Source organism: Dermacentor silvarum, chromosome 4, assembly GCF_013339745.2.
Source record: "Dermacentor silvarum isolate Dsil-2018 chromosome 4, BIME_Dsil_1.4, whole genome shotgun sequence".
Taxonomy (NCBI): Eukaryota; Metazoa; Arthropoda; class Arachnida; order Ixodida; family Ixodidae; genus Dermacentor; species Dermacentor silvarum.
In genome coordinates this window covers 21,476,919-21,500,804 of record NC_051157.2, presented here as the reverse complement: position 1 = coordinate 21,500,804, position 23,886 = coordinate 21,476,919, and the positions used below count along the sequence as shown (strand labels likewise).

Below are 23,886 nucleotides of genomic sequence, written 5' to 3'. Positions count from 1 at the left end.
GATGTGGGACCTGCAGCACTTGCAGGCCACTGCCGGACGCCGACTTCGGTGGGGCGGATCCTTTCAATTCTGAAACCTTTAAAATTCGGGCTTTCACAAACTAAAACCGCGACATGTTTATGAGGCATGCCGTAGCGGGGGACTCCGTATGAATTTTTGCCACCTGAGGTTCTTTAACGTGCACCCAATTCACGGTACACGGGAGTTTCTGCATATTGCCCCCATCGAAACGCGGCCGCCGCAGGCGGGATTTGATCCCGATGCCCTCGGGCTTAGCAGCGCTACGCTGAAGCTACTACGCCACCACGGCGGGTAGGTCTTAAAATTGCCTACACCTTTATCGCTATTCTCTCCGGCATGTGGAAGCTGCTGCTTTAGCAGTGCGCGAGCTCGCGCTCCAGGGATATTTCCGCTCAAGGCGTCCCCAAAAAGCTGCTGCCAGTATGCCGACCCCATTCTGTATAGAGATCGGCAACTTTCCACAGACATCACACTCCCAATGTCTACGTGATGATGCATTCATTTCTATGCATAGGTTGTCCCATTTCGCTGCACGACGGCACAGATCCCGCGTAATGTCAAGGTTTTGGCGGCAAACGATAAACACCCCCGGCAATCATTCAAGGTGAAGCATGGAAGCCGACAAAGGAAGACGTTTACTATTTGCTTGTGACAACTTTTACGGTGGTTTGTCCTCGCAAACGTTGAAAATTTCCAGTGACAGCCAGAACAAATCCGCGGCCAGTAGTCCTCGTTCGTTCTCCCGATTTTGTTCTTGCCGGTGGGGAAAGGGTAAAGATGCGATTGGGTTTCTGTGTACAGGGTAGAACTCTTTAGAAGAGAAGTGGTACGTTTCAGCCGGATTAAAAGACAATAGGGCTCGATAAGCCTCTCGCCTAAACCTATAGTATAAGCACTATATTGTCACGGTTGCACGAGAAAGACGACAACGCTGTGGGCATGACTGAACGCTCGATCTATATAGTGGAAACCTTTGCTTCTTGGTACTTGTCAAGCTAGACAGCACAAGTAGGTACTGCCGATTAAGTACTCCTCGTATAACTATACGTACAGGTGGATATTTGGGAGTTTCTAGCCGACGCCAGCTAATTATTTCGATTCGCATGCAACACACACACACGCTAGAAAATTACAGATTAAATACAAGCGCAACTCTTTTACGACAAACTTGCGCTGTCCAGAGAGCCCACGATGTGGCGGTTAGGCTCGGTCTACCCGTCCCCACGTGGGAGCGGCCCGCAACTCTGCCCTATAGGGCAGGGCTTCGCGGGACCTAGTGAATAAAGTTCTTTGTCTGTCTGTCCTGCACAAAGGACATATTCTGAAACGACAAAACATACACTTCCACAAATAAATTGGAACTCGCACGCAGTGCAGTTTCACAAGTATTCTTTTTTTTTTTTCTGTATAGTCATAGCTCAAGGACACCCTGCGGCATAATCTACTTTTCACTAGCTAAAATCGAATGACGCATGCTCCGGCCGTTCAGCCACAGCTCTTGGCAATATTGTATAGCCATAGGCTAAATGTCTGGTTTTCGGGTTTATTTCTCCGAATGTGAGGAGGGCAGCGGGGACCAGCGGGCGTCACGAGAACTCTCGCCCTTTGCCGTAGCGCTGCTGGAGCGTCTTGCGGAAGCTGAGGAATACGCGGTAGTTGTGCATCTTCTCCGCGTTGCGGACGCTGTCGTTGGTGGTGGTGTTGCGCATCCCCCGGTGGATGGCGAACGCGTCACTCAGCACCAGGAACCGGAAGCCGGCCAGGTGTGCCTCCAGAGTCTGCGATAGTCAGTGTCGAGGAGAAGAAACGAGCGTCAGTGAGCAGCTCCGGCAAGATGAACAGACCTTTCACTCTGAACAGATTTCTGGCATTTATTTTTGGCAGTGTCTGTGGCGTGTGTTTTCTTTTGTGACTGTGCCTTCGCGCTACATTACGTCGTTAAGCAAACACCAACTTGCCCAACAAGTTCTGAAGAAAATTTCTGGCAGTTTCGCACACAAAATGGTAACGCGCGCTTTGATAACAACAGCAACTTCTGTAGTAAGCCCGACGTCCTTTGTTACGAAGGCAATCCTGTTGTGTCGACACACGCTTTTGTCTCTGTTAGACAAATAAGGGAAAAACGGGAGGTTACTTAGGCTGACTCCGACTGGCTGGGATTGCAAAATGACATGATAAATTTGGAGCCTTTGTGGTACCCAGGAACATAGCGCAATAAATCCTAAGTTCAGAAACATTTTTATTTTGATTTTTATCTTAGGAACCACCTTGCGTTCACTATAGTACAATCAAAAAGAGTCGCCACGGAAACTAAGTGGTAGTTCTTGAAGTACACCAAGAACCGAAGTACATCACCATGAATGCTCAAACTCATAATGGATTCACCCCGGCCTTTCGTCCGAACCGAGTTTGAGCTTACGGACGCATTTATCCGGAACAGAACTCATAAAACGTGATCAATTCATGTATAGTGACCAAAAGCATGTCCAAAAGCTAGGCCCATTATTGAAAGCAAACCGATACAAGTTGTCATAAAAGTATTTGCGTTACGACAGACAGTCATTTACGCAACAGCTGCCGTGAAACTTGGTTTGTGTGTGTGGGCGTGTGCGTACATTAGCGGAGAATATTTCAAAGGAGACTCAGGTTAAGTTCCACAGGTATAGATTGAGGTCTCTTGTGCTGAGCCCTAGCTAAATATTCAAGTTCGCGGGGACCAAATTATACTTTATAATGGTCTCCAGCGACACACGTCACCTGCACGAGAAAGGGTTCGTCCGGAACGTGGCGGGCACAGCTGCCCTGTCCAAAGTTACACTCGCCAGCGAAGACGCACGGAAATAATGGATACACGTTGGGAGGGCGAAGCGAGTGAACGAGACGTCTCGAAGAATGCATGCATGAAATATACAGCCCCCAAAAACCGCTGGCCGCAGAGAAACAAAATGAAGCGGACTGCTTTCGACAAGGCGAAGCGCAGAAACGTATGGTGGTCATAAATATTACTGCGCGCTCCCTCTGTCTGCTCATGAACTCACGTGAGAGGGGAGCTGTCAATTAGACTCTCGAATAGCATCGCAGTAGGCTAAAGAAAATAAATAAACCGTATTTGGCCTATAGTCAAAGTATCCAGCCGTTACGCCAGTGCTTTGTTTCTCTTTGTCACGTGGTGGCTCCTGCCATCGCGCGGATTTTTTTTTCTTACGTGAAGTAGAAAGAAATCAAGATTTTCGTCGAGCATAAATGTAGGTCTTTACCGCAGTCGTACAATCGTAAAGTAGTTTTTAAAGAAATTATTAAAAAGCATGTAACTTGACAGTGATCCGCGCATTTATCTTTATAGCTGCAACAATGCGAAGAGCATCGTGCGGCGGTAAAGCATGTATTGGACAGCTGTCGCACAGATGACTCCCCCTACTTAATCTTGACGTTCAATATGCATCCTTCCCTTGACGATGAATGTGTTGGTCAAACTTTTTTTTTTTCCTTTGACGCACTTGAGACGCACAGGTGTGACGCCTGCACATTTATATATGGCTATCGGAAGAGGAAAACCGAAGTAACTATATGGTGGACACGGCAACCGCGGTGTCGGAGGAAGGGAGTTGGGGGAAAAAGAGAAAGGTAAGAGGCGGCAGCGTGCGGCCAGCTCGATGACGGGTTGAAAGCAAGGACGGGAGGAGGGAATGTTATCAAGAGAACCGAAACCTCAGAAAGTTGGTGTATACATTCGTTTATTCAGAACAGCGTAGAGCCGACCAGTGTTTCCTTTTATACGTCCTTTGTCTGTTGGCGCTTAGTTCTGAAGATGGAATGTTCGTCTAGCTCCGCCTCTCAGTGTGGGATTAGGGTCCATGTGGACTAACGTAAATGAAGAAGCGGATCTTCATAATTTGATCAAGAAGCGGATTAATTTTGACCGCCTGAGGACCTTTAACGTGCCCCCAATGCACGGGACATAGATAGCCTCTAAGCCACCACGGCTGGTGGTAAGTTGAATATATATATATATTCAACTGACCACCAGCTGTGGTGGCTTAGCGGCTATAGTGTTGCGCTGCTAAGCCCGAGGTCGCGGGATTGAACCCCGGCCGCGGCGGCCGCATTTCACGTTATTTCCTTGGCACTTCAGACATTGGATTCTATAGCAAAACTATAGTAAAACTGATCGAGTGCTAAAGAATCCAATGTCGGAAGTGCCAAGGAAATAACGCGATTTTTTTCTTCGTTTTTATAACCCGAAATGATAGTTGTATGGATTATCGCCAAGTATTTTTGATGACTAAATTCCTAGTTTACCTAAAACAAAAGCGCTGAGTGAAATCCGTAAATTCATTACTAATGCGAAAGACACCGAAATGATATCCCTTTAGCGTTGATTGGCACCCTAAAAAGCAATGCTTAACATTTAACTTCGGCACTTGTCTGCATTAACTTCTTGAGATCGCTTTGTGGAAAGATAAAATGATGAGCACTTTCAATTACATTGCTTATATAAAAGCAAATGAACCTTTTGAGTGCAGTTATAGCACATGCAATATTAGTAGGTACAGTATGGTTGCGAAATACTTCTCTTAAAGTGCGAGCTCTGCACAACGACTGACAAGTACCTGGACGTTTCTCGTGAATCCGTAACCGATGAATATCTCGCGAAACTTGGGTACGTCGTGAGGACCGACGTAGAAGCACTCGTAGCCGAATTCGAAGACAGCTTCGTAAGCTACGAAGAGGTCGCTCTTGCTCGGGACTTTCCTCCATTTGTTGAAATTCGTGGCCCGCTGGTTTTTGCTGAACGCCACCGCGTGATACACTCGGAAGTCTTTCCTGTTTCCTGTTCTAGGGTAATGAGGTGTTGGTTGCAAGAATGGGAGGTTAAAAAGACAAAATAAATTGATAAGTCAACGTAAACGCAAAGTATCAGAATATGCGACTAAAATAAGCACTAAAAATATCAAGCAATGTCTTAGTTTATAAGAATGTAGAACAGCGAAAAACAAACATTAAGAAAAGGCAGCAATAACTATCGCGCGCGGAGCGCCTAAGAAACAAGAACAAAAGCAGTCTTGGCACTCTCAGATGCGTGAGTCAGTATGGTCTTGTCTGAAAGACTGGACGAGAAAATTAACGCCCAGGACAGCGTGATCATGTAGTACCGTACTCGTTCTCTATCGCACCCTCGTTTTGGGACGCCGCAAAAGCTTTTAGGACCCTTTTCGGTGGGCCCGGGCTGTTTCTTGTGTGCGTAGAAATGTACATAGTTACGTGCACCGAGCCAGATGTATTCGTTTTATAACCTGCATATGTTATATATTAACCACGAAATCAATTATATACTAAAACAAGAATTTTGATAAATATTGAAAGATCGAAGGGATCAAAAACGATTTGAAAGTCCCGCACACTACCTGAAACTTCTCAGGACACACGCGGCGAGTTTGAGAAGTAAAACGCCATTGATTCCTCGTTATTGGCTACTTTTCATTCGCTAACAATAAACTCGTATGAGGCATTTCCTTTCGTAATATGCTTAAAGCATATAGCACGTTTTCCCAGTCGACAAAACTTTTCTTTCCTCTCTCCTAACGTCAACGTTCACTGGTGCCTCGCTTTCGCTTACCTGCTGAGCAAAGCGCTCTTGGTCCTCGGATGGGTGACAAATTCGGTGCCTTCGAAAGCAGGCACGACGTAAAGGCACTTTGTACAAGGCGGTTGCCGCAGCAGGAAGGCGGACAGCCGATCATACAGTCCGTACTGCGGCATCACGTCCACGTCCGTCGCGTAGAAATACGGGCTGGAAACGCAGCCATCACGGGCGACGTTTCTTAGGTGGTTCTGCGGGAAAAGCAAGCGGGGCCAGCCTCGCCTCCGCGTGATTGACAGAAAGGCACGCAACAGAGCACGGTGGCTGTCACAGAACAGCGGTTTGTCGACGTCTTCCCACGCGAACGTATCTTTCGCACCACTGTCGTTCCTATCCGCGGGCGACATAAAGTGAAAACTGAAGTTCTCCCTGATGGCCGGGAAGCACACCCTGAGCACGTGCACATACGTCACCATTAGCTGCAGGTCGAAGTCCTCCCTGAAGAACACAGCCACCGACACCGGGCCGGTCCAGTGCTCGGAGAGCTCACGTAGCCAGTGCAGATGGTCCAGCGAAGCGATGGTGGACAAACACACGACTGCTCTATCGAACGGCCGCTTGTCGCCTTCGATAGCATTCTCGTAGACTCGGTACAATGACTGCGAGTCCAGTCTGAATGGCGGCAGGGTGAAGACATCGGTGTAAGTGGACAGGATGCTCCGGAGGACGGGAACCTCGATGGCGCTCTTCTGAGGTGTGCCATCGCGCAGGATGCAGGTCTTGAAAGTGGTGCAGGTGAAGAGTAACGTGACTGCGCTCGCGCCGAGGGCCGTCCAGATGACGCTCTTGCGCAGCTTCCGGTGCATCCCGTCAGGATTACGTGGTTCAGGGCAGGCGCCACTCGAAGTCGCTCGTCGTAGCTCGCGAAGATGCCATGTGATGCCCTGTCCCTGTTTTGTTACAGCAGAAGAAAGCAAAGTAAAGAGGAGGAACGCGTGGTTCACAGAATCGTCTTTTCAGTTTACAGGGTAACATACACGGTAACTATGACACAGTAACTAACCAGTATTCACGAAAGCAAACGATATAATTATGAGGTTCTGATCGTGTCGCTGTGAACACGTACTCTTGAGAGGGAGGGACAGAGAAACAGGGGAAATGCATGGAGAATAACCAATTATTATTATTAATCATACAAATATATATAAACACGTACACTGCGAAAGAATCAGGCTAGCAATTGCCTCCTGAAAGGAACACCGAACCTGCCCATTTGAAAAGGATAGAAAAAAGGGAGAGAAATTAGGAGTAAAATAATAATAAAAAAAACCAATAAAAGTGCAAATGTAGAACATACTGTGCTTGAAGTGACCATGCACATCGTGAATCTGGCGGTGCGAGCCATAACGCTTTAACATAAATTGTAAACTGCGAGAAGTACCTTACCCTAGACAATAGTTATTGAAGTCAAAACTACAACTCCTTAATCAATCAGGCCGTGACTCCATCACTCGAGACAGGCAGTTCTCTTTTTTTTTTTCTACATATAAAAATATGCTATCGTACACAGCAACTAAGCATCGCGGACTAGTTTTCTTAATGACTATCATTCAAAGTGAACTTGGTTCTCAGTGCCTAACACGTTCGTAACGTCGATGCCGGCAGGCGGGGACAAACAGCATATCGCACTAATTAACCAACGTGCGCTCCCAACAGCTTCGCCTCCTTCAACAAAACCATGGAGATTGCAGCAGACGCGGAAAATCTCTCGTCGCAAGATGGGTTCCGCAGTGGAAACAAAGGCTAGTGATAGATATCGCATGCATAAAGGGAGCAAAAAGAAAGAGTAACACCGACCGGACACTTCACTCTTCCGAAACAGGTGTTGCGAGCGTGCCAAAGGAATGAACTAATGCGCCGGCCGCCTTCCGTGAAGGGCTCGACGGGCACAACAGCAAGAGTACGGCATTATGCGAGCGGGAACACGTGCTTGAACGACGGTTTTTCTCGTACGAGCATGGTTTGCGGAACTCGACGTACTCAGCGAGTCTCCTGTATACGCGTGTGCGTGGCATGTCCGTTGTATACCGGTGATGTAAGGATAACCGCCTTCACGTTCATCCACCGGCAGCTGCAGACCTGCATTGAACTCCGAAAAGCTCTTGCTGCGACAACGGCGGTTCATTGCAATTAGCGAAAGTATTCTACTCAAATTAAGTATATGTGAAGTTCGTGGGGCTAGCATACCTTTTCAACTGTGACGTAAGTGACGTTACATGAATAGGAAAAAAAATTAGCACAAAAAAGTGCGGAGACGAGGAAGACAGCTCGATGACTTGTCCCTGTCCTCATACTTGTTTTTTCTGTGCTGAATTTTTTTAATTATTATTATTCATGGGTATGTACCAACTAGCACAATTTACTTTGCCAATATACCAGACGTTCCCTTCGCGGTGTACCTGCTTCAGCATTCTCCTGGGTGCATTATTTTTAAAAAGCCCGCGCATCACTTAGCAGACAAACTGCTGAGAAGTGAGAGGCACCTTTCTCCTTGCTTCCCAATATCCTACAACCGACAGCTGTGCTGACACTCGAGCCCTCAAGATTTTGCCCTTTTGGATGCATAACAACATTTACAGAGTAGTTGTATGCTCTCTCGTCGGAGTGGATGGAGCTTTTCACAAAGGGGAGACAATTACAGACGACGATGACATCGCTTCCAAATATAAACAAGTAGGTGCGGGGGGATGCAATGCGACACATATGCTGTTTTCGTTACTGTTGTAATTGTAAGCGTGCATGTTATATGGTGCTCGCGCTTTTTTTATTTTCACGCAAGCATGTCCACACGCGCAGCTATTGCAAGATAGCTTATTTAGCTGCTTAATTATAGTAGTGTTCGGTAGGTAGAAGTTGGCCGTAAAAGTTTTTAAATCGTTGCCACATCCGGAATGCGCGCATTCCAGACCTCTTCAGTGCACGAGAGCACTATTTATTTATTTAGACATGGGGTTATTTGCATATTACGCATACTCAAGATGCAAATCAGCTGTCGTCAGATAAGAGAACTTTGCGTATGTAAAAGCATAAGCACGAAATATGAAAATTAGTAAGCCATACTGCAATATGAAAAAGACGCACATGAAAGCTGTAGACATGCCCTGAAAAAAAAAAAAAAGCACTAGTGGGAAACTCAATAGCGCTAAAAAGACGGACATTTATAGGAACGACAACACACGGTGTCGTGTGTTGTTTCTAGGTCTGTCCCTGTCGTTTTAGCGCTATTGAGGTTGCCAGTATGGCGAACCAACTAGCCCGAATAGATGCCTTCGTAAAGAAAAACTAGTTTTTTTATTTTTTACTTTATATCAGAACATAAAATTTACGAGACGGACAAAACAGCTGGCGGATTTATTGACATCTATGAAAGAGATGCTATGTGTGTAGACAACACGTTTAAGTCTTATGGAGAGTGCGATATCCCGACAAAATTTGCAGTCTCTCCAACGTTCACAATTCCGGCACACGCACTTTGCCCTGCATTCCAGTTCAAACTTAAATGACCTCGTTACGCGAAAAAGCAGACTTCTCAAGCGTAATAATGCACGTAAAAAAAAAAAAAAACTGCAATGAAAATTTTCAAGTGGTATACTTACGTCAAATTGAGGATTCTGCTTGACGTATCAATGGATGAAGACAAGCTGAAACAGCACATCTGGTGGGTGTGGGAAGCGGAAGAAGATAAATTAGAAACTAAAACTGTCCTTTCGCTTGTAGTAATACTGCACCACGTCGTATACCGTGAAATGGATTGCATTAAATGAGCCAATGCATGCGAGTCGCCCTCGGCACGCTTTAACGGTCAAACAATCGATCTATACGGTATGTCCCTGTTGTATGATAGTATAAGTGCGAACGGTTGCAAAATTGTGCATTATTCGGCTCATCGCTCATACGCGATGAGCCGACTTTTGCAATTCACACGTATGAGCAGGACATTCATAGTTTTATTACTTAATAAACTTACTTGGTAGACTTGCTAAAATTTCCCGCGGTAACAATTTGAACTCGAAATGGTCGCAATATCTTCGCCGTTCTGCTTTTTGTTTTGAAGAAGTTGCGGTCACTGACCAAGTCAAAGTGAAAAGCCACAAACGTGGAACCAGGAAGGGTTCCTTGGTCACACTAAAGAGGACAAGAGCCGTTTGTCGGTTTTATGACAAGATATGACGTAGTACGCGGGAGCAGGTAAAGGATAGGTTTCCATCTGTCCTGTTGACAGTGTCAGCTAGCCGTCGCTTGGATCAATAAATATTCCATCAGAAGCCGTGTCTGCTGATCTTTTTCCTTGCCTTTTGTTTTCTTGCTTGCTCAAAATCCTCGTCATGAATTTTCTCAATACTTGTTGGTCCAGCTGATTGCAATCAAATCGCCTTTAAGCGCGATACTTTCGAAACAGTGCGTAAATTTTCATGGAAGCTGTTGATGCAAGTAATATTGTATAATGTTTTGTAATGCTGTATTATTAAAGAAAACGACATGACTGTCACGTGGGCAAAATCAGCCGATGACTAGCCATGTTATCCGCCACTTTGATACTCGAACAATGTTTAATGCGTTCTGCAAGGTGACTGCTAGGAATGACCCTATAATATACCCATTTGCTCATAAGATAAATGTAACTACAGGTCCAATAAATCTGCGACTATACGAAGTACAGACACTGTACCACACCACTTCTGGGCGAACACGGACGACACGAAACACTTTTCGCATCGCGTAGAGTAGAGCCCTGCACAGGCCTGATTTCTCGGCCCGGGCCCGACCCGGGCCCGACCCGCGCCCGCTTTATGAAGCCCGAGCACAGCCCAGGCCCGTGATACCAAGCCCGAGCCCGGCCTTACATGACCGAGTCCGGCCCGGGCTCGGCCATGTAAGGCCCAGCCCGCGTTACCAAGTCCGGGCCCGCGTTACCAAGTCCGGGCCCGCGTTACCAAGTCCGGGCCCGCGTTACCAAGTCCGGGCCCGCGTTACCAAGTCCGGGCCCGCGTTACCAAGTCCGGGCCCGGCCCTGGCGTTCATCACTAAACTTAGCCAGGGCCCGCATGACCAGGCCCGGCCTGTAAGTAAAAATATATATTTTACTTACAGATTGCACCGTATGTGTCAGCCTCACCTTCTCGAGGTCTAATCAGCTGCAGTGTATGAGCAATAAAACACAAAGCTTTGTTTCTCCCATGGGGAACATCAGTGACGTGGTCCATTGCCTCTGGGTCTACCTTGATCGTACAATTTGGTCCTATGAGGTCGCTTAGCGTGCGAATATATATATATATATATATATATATATATATATATATATATATATATATATATAATAAACAGGCACATTGACCAGCAAACACCACAAAATAAACGCACAAGTAGAAAGAGACACCCCTTGAGTTAGCGCTAAATTAATATAATAGTGCCGAGAGCAATCATAATGCAATCGCGAAAGCGGTAACAGGAAGATGGTTTGAAGAGCGGTTTTCTGTATCATTTATTTTTCTTTATGTGCGTGAACAATGCTCGTTTTTGTGACAAAGAAAAAAATTCGAACTTCACCTGTTTTTCTATTTTCTTTGCTGAGGTATACGAAGAGCCAGCTCTTTGCACGTGTCACTTCAGCTTGGCACAGAATGCCTTGAACCATGCAATGCATAAAGTTCGCGTGTGCTGAAAGGCTTGACTTAGGCCCTTTAATGAGAGGGCCTGAGTCAAGCCCGGGCCCGGCCCCAGCCCGCCGAAAAACGCTTCGGACGGCCCGGGCCCGTGCAGTGCTCTAGCGTAGAGTGCACGTGCTATACGAAGAGCACTTTCTCGGCTATAAATACAATGTCACGGGCACCAATTTCCACAGAAATATCTGATGTTCGCTATACTGGATTTTCAAAGGGGCTCTATTACACAGCAACGATCCTCGAATCGTTTGTTGTTAGCTACGAGACTAAGCTTGCTGACGGAGAACCTTGCAATGACAAGCATGACACCCCTGGGGCATCAAAAGTAAGCAAAAATTGAAATTTGAGCATCGCTTTGGCTGGGGCCGTCAGCAAGTCCAAGAAAGCAAAAAGCTACTTTTCTAAAACAGTAAAGACACGTTATGGGCGATGAAATATGTCCTTAAATTTAGAAGCATATATTGAGAGGTCTTGCTTACATGACTGCTTTATAAGCTAAGTATCCATAGTCTGTTCGGCGTTCACCTTTGAGCCTACCATTACAATCAAGAGACTCGTACAGACGGCAGCATATCGCTCTCTATTTTGGCACCGGAAGCATGCTTCTACATTACTGGGAGCAGCACATATACGCGTATATAGCCGGAGTTTCTTTGAGCGCGTTCCCGGAAGTTGCCAACGATATTCAGGTCGGAGCTCGTATAGGGCCGGATATAATTATCGCTATCGTAGGCTTGCGTCAAAAGCTTTGATTTTTGTATTTTGAAACTCAAAAAGCGAAATTAGAGATTACGTGCAGTCCTTGAATATCAAACGTTCCATGGGTGCTTCGCACACTTCCCTGCTAACACAGACCGTTTTCTCCCTGATCACTATAATGCCGTTTACCCTTACAAAATCACGCTTAACTACCAGCAATGCAGTCATTTAACTGCGAATTTGTGCCAGCAAGATGAATATGTCTGGCAATTCCATGAAGCGTTTACTATGTGCTGTTTCTGGAATTGCGGTCAAAGATTGCTTACATCCAAAAGACCGCGCTTCAAGTCAATGCGAGGTTCAGAACAACGGGACTCCGCGTGTGATGTGTTGTCTCGTCACTTTCCTTTTCTTTCTCTCCTCTTAAAGCGGGTGGGCATGGTGTCCCTTTCCGGAGACAACTGCTAGCCCGCTTCTCTGTCTTTGCGCTGTGGTGCCTTTAATAAAACTCTTCCATTCCGTCCTTTCATTAGCCCACTACCTGGTGCTCAAATATTTCATATTCTCATGCCACCTTTTGGTTTCTTCTCGTGACCACACTATCGAACCGGAACTGAAAAAAAAAAAAAGAAACTGTTTTGAAATGCTTCCACAATGTCATGAAGAATAGCACACCCCGTAATTTTTTTTTTCTTTTTCAGTCTTCCATGCAGCTCGGAGCATGGTTAAGTTTTTGTACATCTGTAATGTTTTTTTTTAATTATCCTTAGGTTCTGCATACAAACGAACATAAAACGGTTCACACCGGTTTGAACCGTCACTTTCTCGTCCCGGAGTTCAACTGGGAATAAACTGTTTTCGATGAACCGGAATGAAATAGTTCCCGCATTGTCTGCGAGGGAAGCGCAAGTGCCTCATGCACTTTTCCTGGGCCTCATCACTTGCATTAGGATGCGTGAGTATCAGATCGACAATCGATGCTCGGATGACTGTCGGGGTTAACTACAGCGCATGATACGAGAAAGCCACTGGTATGCCAGCCTGTTTACTCGAGTGAAAAATTCGTGGGATCCTCAACATTCATATGGGGAAGGATTACCAGCGAAGCTGTTTAGGCTGCATACGTGGGCTGCATACATTATGAAATCATACTTTTTTTTTTTTTCATACGACACCACACTACGCCGACACAAACGCCGCCGCGGTCACCGCACCTCGCATGCATCTGCCGCAACCGCTGCTGCAGCCACGCCGTCACCTCCGACGCGCGTGACGTTATAACCATTATAAGCACTGAAGCACAGGCCACGTGCACAGGCGCCGTCGCCACACACTTTCCCCCTCTCTACCTACCCGTCTCCATTGCTATCACGGTGTGATTGCTGCATCGTCGTAGCCACCCTCTCTTCCCCTTTCCCCCTACATTCCTGCCCACGCGCCGTGACCCCGATACGGACGTAAGCCCCCCCCCCCCCCCCCCCCCTGGGAACGCATGCGGGGGATGTATACGGGGAGCTATAGAGGTAAACAGGTTCGCTGTAAAGAAAGTTGCAGTTCGACACGCTGCTCGCCATCACAGTCAGTCGTCATTGCCTTTTTGACGATATAACCTTTCGAATCTTCATTCGTGGATAAGCCACCTATAGTCCTTGAGCACGCGTTGCAACGTTCTTTCCCCGAGTCATTTTGTCATTTATTTTTTTATTCGAAGAATTCACTCGTTTATCCCCATTTCACCCTCTTACACTGAATGTCAGATTTCGTCAGAATCGCACCACATGTGCACACGAACAAAGCCTTGCAACAGGCGCATTTTCGTTTCGGCGTTTTCTTTTTTTTAATTTGTTAACATTATACCCATTAACCAGTTGCCAGCTCTTGGGCACTAGATAATGATAAGTATTAATGTTAGTGGCCAAGAACTGCGAGTAAGATTGTGTTGGAACGATGCGAAGTACACGCGCTGGAAGGCGAGTGCATTCGCCACGTGGCTGAAGTGCAGCCTCGACGGCGAGCAGAACCACAGAACTTGTCCACGATTTCGAAGTCGTGCTTCTGGTCACATCGTGCCCATCGGGAGCAGGGCGCCTTTACCGTTGAGCCATCGTCGGTGATACGGACTTCTAAACAAGCTTACCGGCTGCCAAATGCTGACTAAACTTGTAAGCCTTAGAATATGTTTTGTGTACGTAGGCCGTAAGAAGGGCAAAGTTCAGTTATACTTTTCCGGTAGGCCATGCTTGACACATTTCCACCTAATGTGTGAAGAGATGAACATGTATTTCCCATTTTCACTTGGTAATGAGCGTGCATGCCATGGGGTGCGCTAAAACGAGATCTTAGTTTGCAGGCGCACCTGCGCCGGCCCTCACGTTGTTAGGTAGAAGGTGCCACAGCTGTAAACAAGAGGCAACCGCCTAGTATACCATTGCGCTCGACGTGACCTTATAGATCAGCTCAGCTGACGTAACTGCATACGTATTCGTAAATGCTCTTATGCCGACGACCTCGCGTGGCGACTGCGCACTGAGAAAAGAGCAATAACGCCTCCTCACGCGCTGGCGTTTCTGTCCGCAGAATTTACGATCTATATTCCCGCCAGTGTCCTCAGCACGACTTTCTTTGTTCCGCCAGGTCGTTTTCAACTGCCAGCATTTCGCTTCCGACGGAACGAGATAATCGTTGACATCGCATTGCCCCAGTTCATTCGTACGCATCCGTCCCATCACGCGTGCAAGGGCACAGCTGTTTCGACTGCCATGGCGACCTTTGTTGAAGCCTTGAAGCAAACCTTTGTCTTCGACGCGTACACATTCGCCACGGGCAAACATTTTCGAGCCCATCCACCTGTGCACAATAAAACACTCTGCGAACAACACCACGGCCTATTGTATTGTGTCGAGTTCTTGTGTTTCTTCACGGCCCACTCCCTCCTCTCGACCGAAGGCAACCTGTCCAGCGAATCAAAAATGGAAATGAGGAGCTTGCCAGTGTGATAGGCAAAATATAAATATACATTCGAAGCGACAACTGCGCTAACAAGACTGATTTATGCAACTTATAGAGAAAACCAATGTCCGATCGGATGCAGGTTTTCTCCATGATAACTGTGCTGTACATATGGAAGAATATTCAGGTGGCTTATAGTGAATGTCGCCCGACCATATGCCGGGCATGAAGTTTGGAAGAAAACAGCACGCGAAGACAGGGCGTTAAAGAAGCCGACAAAAGCCTGCCGACTAGCGAGTGCTGGATTATATGGCGTATACGCGGAAGAAATATGTAGGGAGAGATGGAAAGAAAACGGCAACGTAAGTTCGTCAGAGGGATGAAAGAATAACTCCCCATAAATAAAAAAATAATAAACACGTGATAAATTAGGCTAGTTGGTTTCTCTTGAAATGCATGTTTACAAGCGAAAAAGAACTGATACTCTTACGTTTTTAACCTGTCAGTATTTTCTTTTGCGCTTGTAAACATACATTTCGAATAAAAAACGTACTGCTGGGTCATTCCACGCGAAACGTCCCAGCCCAAAAACCGACCATCGTTGATTTTCTTGAAGAAAAATTGGGCTAGATGGCTATTGGGTGAATAAGGTTTCGCCCAAGTATTTTGGTCGAAAAAATTTTTTTGATCACGTGAGCGCTATTTGAAGTTTCCTCAAAGAAAAAAAAAATGTTAAATTATGGGGTTTTACGTGCCAAAACCACGATCTGATTATGAGGCACGCCGTAGTGGGGGACTCAGGAAATTTGGACCACCTGGGGTTCGTTAACGTCCACCTAAATCTAAGTACACGGGTGTTTTCGCATTTCGCCCCCATCGAAATGCGGCCGCCGTGGCCGGGATTCGATCCCGCAACCTCGTGCTCAGCAGCCCAACACCATAGCCACTGAGCAACCACGGCGGGTTCCTCAAAAAAGCAATAGTTGGTTGGAGGTAAATTTTTTATTCATGTATCAAACTAGGTGTAATAACAAAGTTTATTTTAGAGCATTATAGGGGAATCCTTTCATATAATGTGATAAGTGAATGCATTTTAGAATTGATCGCGTTTATTTGGCTCAGTAAAAAAGCAAGAAATGTTGCGTTTTCAGAATTTTTTTCGCATGAACTGCGTAAATTTTTCAACTACCATATTTTTTCTTCCTTTTTCCATGTTGCTATAGTGCATGCTAAAAATAATTTGAAATTCGTAAGGCATATATATATTTTTTAGAAAAACACCTCCAAAGTTGGCAAAAAGTGGATTTTTTGCGAGATTCATGCCACAAATAAGCATTAAGGCCCTCCAGCTAAAGATATCTCAGATAGCTCAATATGCGCACCGGCCTCTTAGATTGTGATTTAGAAATTTTTATTCGAGTAAATTTTGTTTGAAGCGAAAAAAACATTTTTGAAGTCAACAACCAATATCACCAGTAGGCATTGCGTAAGTGCCGCCGCTCCCCTCGTCGTCTGCTCGTTGTCCGCTGCGCGTCGCGGTCAATTAGTTCAATATGTGTTTCGATTTCTCGTGCAAGTATTGCCCGCCTCTGAACAATCCCGCTCAAGGACTAGAACTATATGTGCTACAGGCGATTTTTAAAAATTCCATGAATCTTAAAAATGATCCCCCCATATACTACCCGCCGTCTGCTGGGCGGCAGACCGCGACGCGCAGCGGACAATGAGGAGACGACGAGGGGAGCGGCGGCACTTTCTCAATGCCTACTGGTGATATTGGTTGTTGACTTCAAAAATGTTTTTCTGGCTTCAAACAAAATTTACTCGAATAAAAATTTCTAAATCACAAGCTAAGAGGCGCTGCGCATGTTGAGCTATCTGACATATTTTTATCTGGAGGGCCTTAAGGCTTAAATGTGGCATGAATCTCGCAAAAAATCCACTTTTTGCCAACTTTGGAGGTGTTTTTCTAAAAAAATATATATGCCTTACGAATTTCAAATTATTTTTAGCATACACTACAGCAACATGGAAAAGGGAAGAAAAAATATGGTAGTTGAAAAATTTGCGCAGTTTATGCGAAAAACATTCTAAAAACGCTACATTTCTTGCTTTTTTACTGAGCCAAATAAACGCGATAAATTCTAAAATGCATTCAGTTATCACATTATATGAAAGAAGGATGCCCCTAAAATGCTCGAAAATAAACTTTGTTATTACACCAAGTTTGAGACATGAATAAAAAAAATTTACCTCCAACCAACTATTGCTTCTTTGCGGAAACTTCAAATGGTGCTCACGTGATCAAAAAAAATTTTCGACCAAAATACTTTGGTGGAACGTTATCCACCGAATAGCCATCTAGCCCAATTTTTTTCAAGAAAATCAACGATGGTCGGTTTTTGGGCTGGGACGTTTCGCGTGGAATGACCCCGCTAAGGTACTGATGTAATTGCTTCACCGCAAAAAGTACAAGAGGCTCGCTAACACGTGTTTTCCTCACCTGCTACGGCTATATCCTATACATTCACGCGTATCGTATTAACGCAAGCCCGGACAAAAGCTTTTTTTTATTATATGGTATTTAGGAGATGTTGGCGCCGGCTACTCCTTTTCACATGGTGATATGGAAGAAAGAAAAAAATTACCCTACACGCATTAAAACTGAATACCACTCCAAATCACAATAACACAAAATCCAGTCACATAAGTACAATAATGCCACACCAAAACTGAAAGTCAGCTAAGAAAAACAGCACACAAAGTTCAGTCACATAGGTGCACTAAAGTAAACACAAAGTCCGGTCACGTAACTGTACTAAAATCACGGCACATAAGATAGCACGGATTAGATTCAAATGATGTTACAGGAACCCACCCAGGTGTTGAATTGTCCAAATTCAGATAAAATAAAAAATCTCATAGAGTGAGCTTATCACAGATAAACACTCTTTTCAATAGTTTCCGAGAATATTGCTCGCTTCTAGAAATCTTTGGAGGGCCATTAACGCTCGTCTTTGCAATGAATATGTTGGCCAAGGACCTAATCTTCCCGAGGCTGAAAGACCTGCGGTCTAATGCCCCTAAATCACGTGCTAAAAGTTGTCTGTGTGTGTCGTGTCGCGGACATTCTAACCGAAGATGCTGCACATCCTCATACGCGTGGCCAAAAGCGCATTCCGGACTATCAGCTCTTGAAAGTTTTTGTAGAAAATGTTTTGTGCACGCGGTACCGAGCCGCAGACGGTGAATGAGCGTTCCAAGGGCTCTGGTTGTATCCAATGTGGACGGGTTTTGAATTGAAGCGCAGGGTCAATGTGAAATAAATCTGAAGATTTCGAGTTGTGATCAAACCATGTCGCTTTGCAACCACGGATTGAAATCTGTCTTAGTATGTGCCGCAATTCGCCTTGCGTTAGAGCGAGACCGTATGCGGCGTTATTATGCGCTTGTCTAGCAGCCTTGTCTGCTGCAACATTCCCAGGGATATTGCAGTGGCCAGGTATCCAGGCCAGGCCAGGTATTGGAACATTATTGTGCGAGTATTTTTCACTTGCCTTTGTGAGTTCTTTTAGTGTCTCATTAACAAACGCCATGTTTGGGGAATTGCTAATACCACTACGAAGTGACGACAAAGCTGCTTGCGAGTCACAAAGGATGACCCATTGGTTCCCTTTTTGCGTTGAATTTATGTATCGTAACAGAGACAGTATTGCATAAAGCTCTGCTGTAGTTGATGATGTGTGAGACAGTTTGGACGTATGTATTCGGTTCCATTATGGAATGACAAAGGCAGCTGCAGAAGAATTTGTTTGACAAGAACCATCTGTATTCGCTTGAATATATCCAGGGTACCGAAAGTATATCTGGTATAGCGCTATAGTTGTTGTGCTGCTAGTATAAACATGTCTCGTTTGCGAATAATTCCGTCAACCGAAGGTTCAATTTTTGGTATGACAAGTCGCCATGGAGGGTAGGAAATATCCGAGATCCAGAATTCGTTGTGTGGTAGTCGATTTTTTATTATTTTTTTTTTTTTGCACCTGAATCACAGTATTGATGTTCGCCCTGAGTGTAATTGCTAGTGGGTGCCTTTTGTGCGGCACTGAAACGCGAAAGTAGTGTCGACAGGTTTAAACCGTCCTCTTAATAGGGAATGGAGGAGGACGCTTTTAAGGTTTATGACCCGCTCTTATATATGATAACACGGTATCTCGACAGCTTTCTAAATTCCATGACGGTCATACTCGCCCGGCAATTTTTTGGTTTTAATTGATGCTTGCACACGATAATTACATGTAACATGGTTCGCGTGCAGAATGGAAATGTTTCTTGGGCAAACGAGCCTTTTGAAATTGCTGAGCTGTGCAATCGTATTGCAGAACAGGCATTTTGAACAACGAGTATCATTGACTCTCGGGAGTCGTATCTTAGAAGCACGTATTACAGTGCAATAACCAGTCAAACGGTGCGCTAAGAGAGAATCTGTTTGGTTGACGTTGTCACGAACTGCGTAGGGGCAGGCGATAGCGACTTTTACTGCATTTGCAAGTGCCCTTAGCTCGACACAATTGCAGCAGTTGCTGCGTCGCACAGTGAAAGCCGTCACAAAGATTCGCACGTGCATGTTCCCTGGTTATTTCAAGCAGTCAGAGTTAGAATGCTCAGGCAATTTTATAAGACAAGCTACCCGTAAACGTTTTAAATAGGTCGCTCTCCCTTTCAATTCTGAAAAAAAAAAAAAAGAGTGCAGGTGGCTTCTAAATCAGGCCTAACGTTTCAAAGCCTTTTAACCACATAAATAACTTCATGATAACTCATCATTCCCTCTATACCTCTTACTTCTCTTAGTCTTGCTATTACTTTCTAGTATTTCACCTAATATTTTCATCTTTCCTTCACTTTCATTCTTTACTTTCTAATAAAACTTCACGTTTCTTTCATACACGCTTCTTGTATTCAAAAGACTTAATTAAGCTCACTACGGACGGGTCTACCTATAAGGACTTTTGAATCAAGGAATTACCCGTGCCCATACATCTTTTCCGAGTCCTCCAACTATATATATATTCCACCTCTGTCACACCTGTCCGCAGAACATTTTTCACTTTCAATCACTGCTTTCTTTCCGGTCATTTGTGCACGCCTTTTTGTGTTATGTCTTTCTCTTGTCTTATTTTCACAGGTGCGGCCTCATTCCTCATCCGCCACCGTCTTGGTGGCGTCAATGGAAGAGCGGGCTTAGAACAGACTGCTCTTCCATTACATTATCGCTTCTTTCACATCATATCGGATGTAAATAAACCACAGGAGCGGACAGAATTATCAGGTATACCTCGCTGCAACGTCAACACCGCACTGTTATGACAAGATTTACCTAACGCCGGTAATCGATAGTGATCATCAACTATTCCCGACAATGTTTATAACGATTGGCGTTTACACTTAGAAATACAGTCGCCCGAGCTCTCAATATATTTTTTTTAATTGGATTCACACCTGGGATACCTCGGTGGTGAGGGTCAAGGTATCCCCTTATTTTTAATTTCTTTTTCAACACGAGGGACTCCGAAACTGCCGTATAGTGAAGCTTTCCGGGTTAATTTTGACCACAAGATGATTTTTTTTACATGCGTATGCCGCGTTTTTGCATTTCGCCCCCCATCCGATTGCGGCAGCCCCAGCCGGGTATCGAACCCACGACCTTGTGATCAGCATCAGAGCACCATAGTCACGAGTCAGCTAGCGCCGTGGGTAGAAGTGATAATCTTGAGCGTTTCGAACTTCGCATAGTATAGCGATGTTTGGGGTGAATCGCGCGAGTCACTCGATGGCCCACGAGTACTTTCCTGGCCTGTCATCAGATGTACATGAAAGTCAAGTATAACAGAAGACTCTGCACTGATAAGTTATCACGTGTTTTTTTTTTTTTTTTCGACCACTGACTGCGTACAGACTGGCCCAAATGAAAAAAGTAAGTTTCAGGTAAGAATAAAAATTTAACGAATAGATAAAAAGGGGTTCTTCGCCTTACAGATTTTTTGGAGTGATGGAAACGTTGATATATAACGTACCGTTGACTCCCGCTAACAAAATTTATTGGACCAACGGGACATTGCAGTAACACGGGGAGCACAGATACACATGCAATCAAATGCAAGCCTCTTCTGACTGCAAGAAGTGCAAGTACGCGCCTATTTGAGTGCTAATAGAACAATGTTGGGAGAATGTAACGAAAAAAAATGAGAAAGAGAAAAGGCCGCACAAATATGAGTCACTGTCTACAATGCCGTCGAAAAGCTACAGCATGGTAATCGTTCCTTCAATACCGCCCAGAAACAGAAGTGACAGTACCGTCTAGACGGTACTGTTTTGCGATATTACAGAGGTCTTAAAAACAACGCAAGCAAACCATTCCCACTTTTGATGCCGTTGAAAGACGACGCAGTGAAACGTCAAAAGAAAGGTCAAATATGTGCAAAAAAGACTGAGACAACACGGACATCCTTGTACTTCCAGTCACACTAGATAAGCATAGCGGTTTGGGCGAACTGGTAATGCATAAAGCGGTGTAGGTAGAGGACGGACAATTAGGATATTCGTTAAAGTGGGGCCAAAATGAGAAAAATAATTAAAATAAAATAAAATGAAATAACCCCTACCCGTATCGCTAAGTATTTCGGGAGGAAAACTAAAACAAAGGGAGAGACACGGACACACACAGCTCTATGTGCTACATGTGTCCGTGTCTTTTCGTTTGTCTTTTTTTTCCCTGAGCTACCCACACTGAACTACATTTTACAACAACTATATATAGCAATAAGGGGTATATAACGAGCAAGCAGGTCGAGAACGCGCCATGAGACGTTGTCTGCTAATCCTATGCGTGTTATAAGTTGCGTCGGGACCTTAGTTAAGAGACATTTTTTATTTATTTATTTCTTTTGGCGGGGGGGGGGGGGGGGTTCAGAAAGCTGCTTTCACTCTCGTGCGCAGTGGTGTTTTTTTTTTTTTTAACAAGATTATCAATAAAATGAAAACGTGCCATGGCAAATAACTATAACTGAAGGCTTAAACAACCGCATCGTTAAGCTTCAACGACACGCCTTCGTTATTTTACACCTACACGCGAACACAAAGTGATTGACCCACCTTAAAGCAAAAACGATGCGATTCGCAGAAAGTGAACAACACAGTCTGACGAAGGCTTCCCGGAGAAGTTGGCCATGACGGACGTGACAGTGATAGCCGTCCAACGATATAGTCCAATGTCGCCTCGTAACGGCGGGCGTCTTCGGAGAAGTTTTGCCGGAGCAAGGTCGATGCTGCCTGTATTTGTACCCACACCGCGGAGCTCGGCGCGCACGTCGCACGTCCCGACGGCGTGCGAGTCGAGAGCGTCAAGAACCCCGAGCTGCGCCGTTGGTTGAGCCGCAACTCCCTCCACTGCTCGGACCCTCGTCCGGGAGAGAGCAGAGCCCACAAGTGACGCAATCACCGACGCGCTACACAAACGGAAGCGGCAATGAGGACGGCGGGAGGGGGAAGGGCGCCATTGAACGCGAGGGGGGCTCCGCAAGCTCCAGTTGTACCGAACGCGCGCATCCAGCTAAAGGTCGCATGCGCGATTAAATCATGCGCACTGCCACGACACGCTGACGTTTTCGGCTGTGGGTGCGCGCAGAGCGTCAGCATAGCGGTAAGCACAGCGCACGAACGCATGTAGATGTGTCGCAGCGCAGGTAAATAGATGTGTCGAAAGATGGCGATCAGCGTGTCACGGTACTCATTTGACCTCGCCCTGCGAGCACTTAGGTCGCAACAGTAGTGCGCACGTGTAAAAAAGCGCGAGCGAGTGCATAATATAGCCAAGCGACCGTGACCAGGCAAGCAACCATTCAGCTGTCACACTTCTATGGATAAGGGGAAAAAAAAAATAAAAGGTGACCGCCACCGTGAAAGTGTGCAACTGCATGCAAGGATGATTACTACTTAGTATATGGAGCGTATAGTTAGGTGAGCAGATATTCCTTTCACTTTATGCTGTCACGTATCCGCACGTTGCATCTGCAGAAAACGGGGCTTTTTACCCACTCGAAGCGCTAGCAGGTTGCAGGTTTCTGATTTCGTCCCTTCTTATGCCGTAGCTCGGTGAGACGATATACGTGAGCATATCTGTATGATGTTCTTACGACAGCGGTCATGTAAACCACGTATTACTGCAAGGCTGTTACAATATTTCGCAGGCGAAATAAATGTCGAGGAAAGCGCGAAGAGAAAGCGAGATCATGTAACGTTAAGGCTGCGTGGTAGCTAAGGTTGCATCTGCAAATTTCGTAAAAGACGAAGAACTACGCACGTACGAGACAGCTCGCTAGCGTGAGACTTGTACGTGGTCTTGCAACCGGAGACGCGCTTGCGTAACTCCATCTCTCCGTTATAGCGTTAAAGCAACATGACACATTTTTTGTTGATTTGCAGAAGCCGCTTCACAAACTACAGCGCCTGAAAGAAAAAAAAAAAAAAAAAGGAACAAGATGTAGATCCAACGCAAATATTGGCATCTATGCGAAGCGCAGTTTTTGTACAGCGGCTAAAATAAAACTAGTATTTTATGTGCCAAAACCACGATCGGATTACGAGCTACGCCATAGTGGACCCCGAATTAATTTTGACCATCTGGAGTTCTTTAACGTGCCCCTAAACCTAAGTACAGGAGCGGTTTCGCACTTCGCTCCCATCGAAATGAGGCCGCCGTGGTGGCCGGGGATCGAAACCGCGACCTCGAGCTAATTTCTATAAATTCTATAAAAATGTTCATAATCTACACCGCGTTTTGCAGCATAACAATTACGTGCCTTCCTGGCAAGACGGAAATCGTGGACCCACCCACCACGGGTCCCCAGGTGGCCC

General features: G+C 45.5%; 1 protein-coding gene across 1 annotated transcript; it reads right to left on the bottom strand.

Annotated features, from left to right (window-relative positions):
* Nucleotides 1–1,291: 1,291 nt before the first annotated feature.
* LOC119449611 (beta-1,4-glucuronyltransferase 1-like) lies at nucleotides 1,292–22,712 on the bottom strand. The gene is made up of 5 exons (XM_037712824.2): nucleotides 22,126–22,712; nucleotides 9,259–9,317; nucleotides 5,639–6,552; nucleotides 4,632–4,857; nucleotides 1,292–1,799 (listed from the first exon to the last, which is right to left on the bottom strand). Exons 3-5 carry the CDS (start codon nucleotides 6,466–6,468, stop codon nucleotides 1,608–1,610), a joined length of 1,248 nt encoding a protein of 415 aa, XP_037568752.1. The 5' UTR covers nucleotides 6,469–6,552; nucleotides 9,259–9,317; nucleotides 22,126–22,712; the 3' UTR covers nucleotides 1,292–1,607.
* Nucleotides 22,713–23,886: the final 1,174 nt, after the last annotated feature.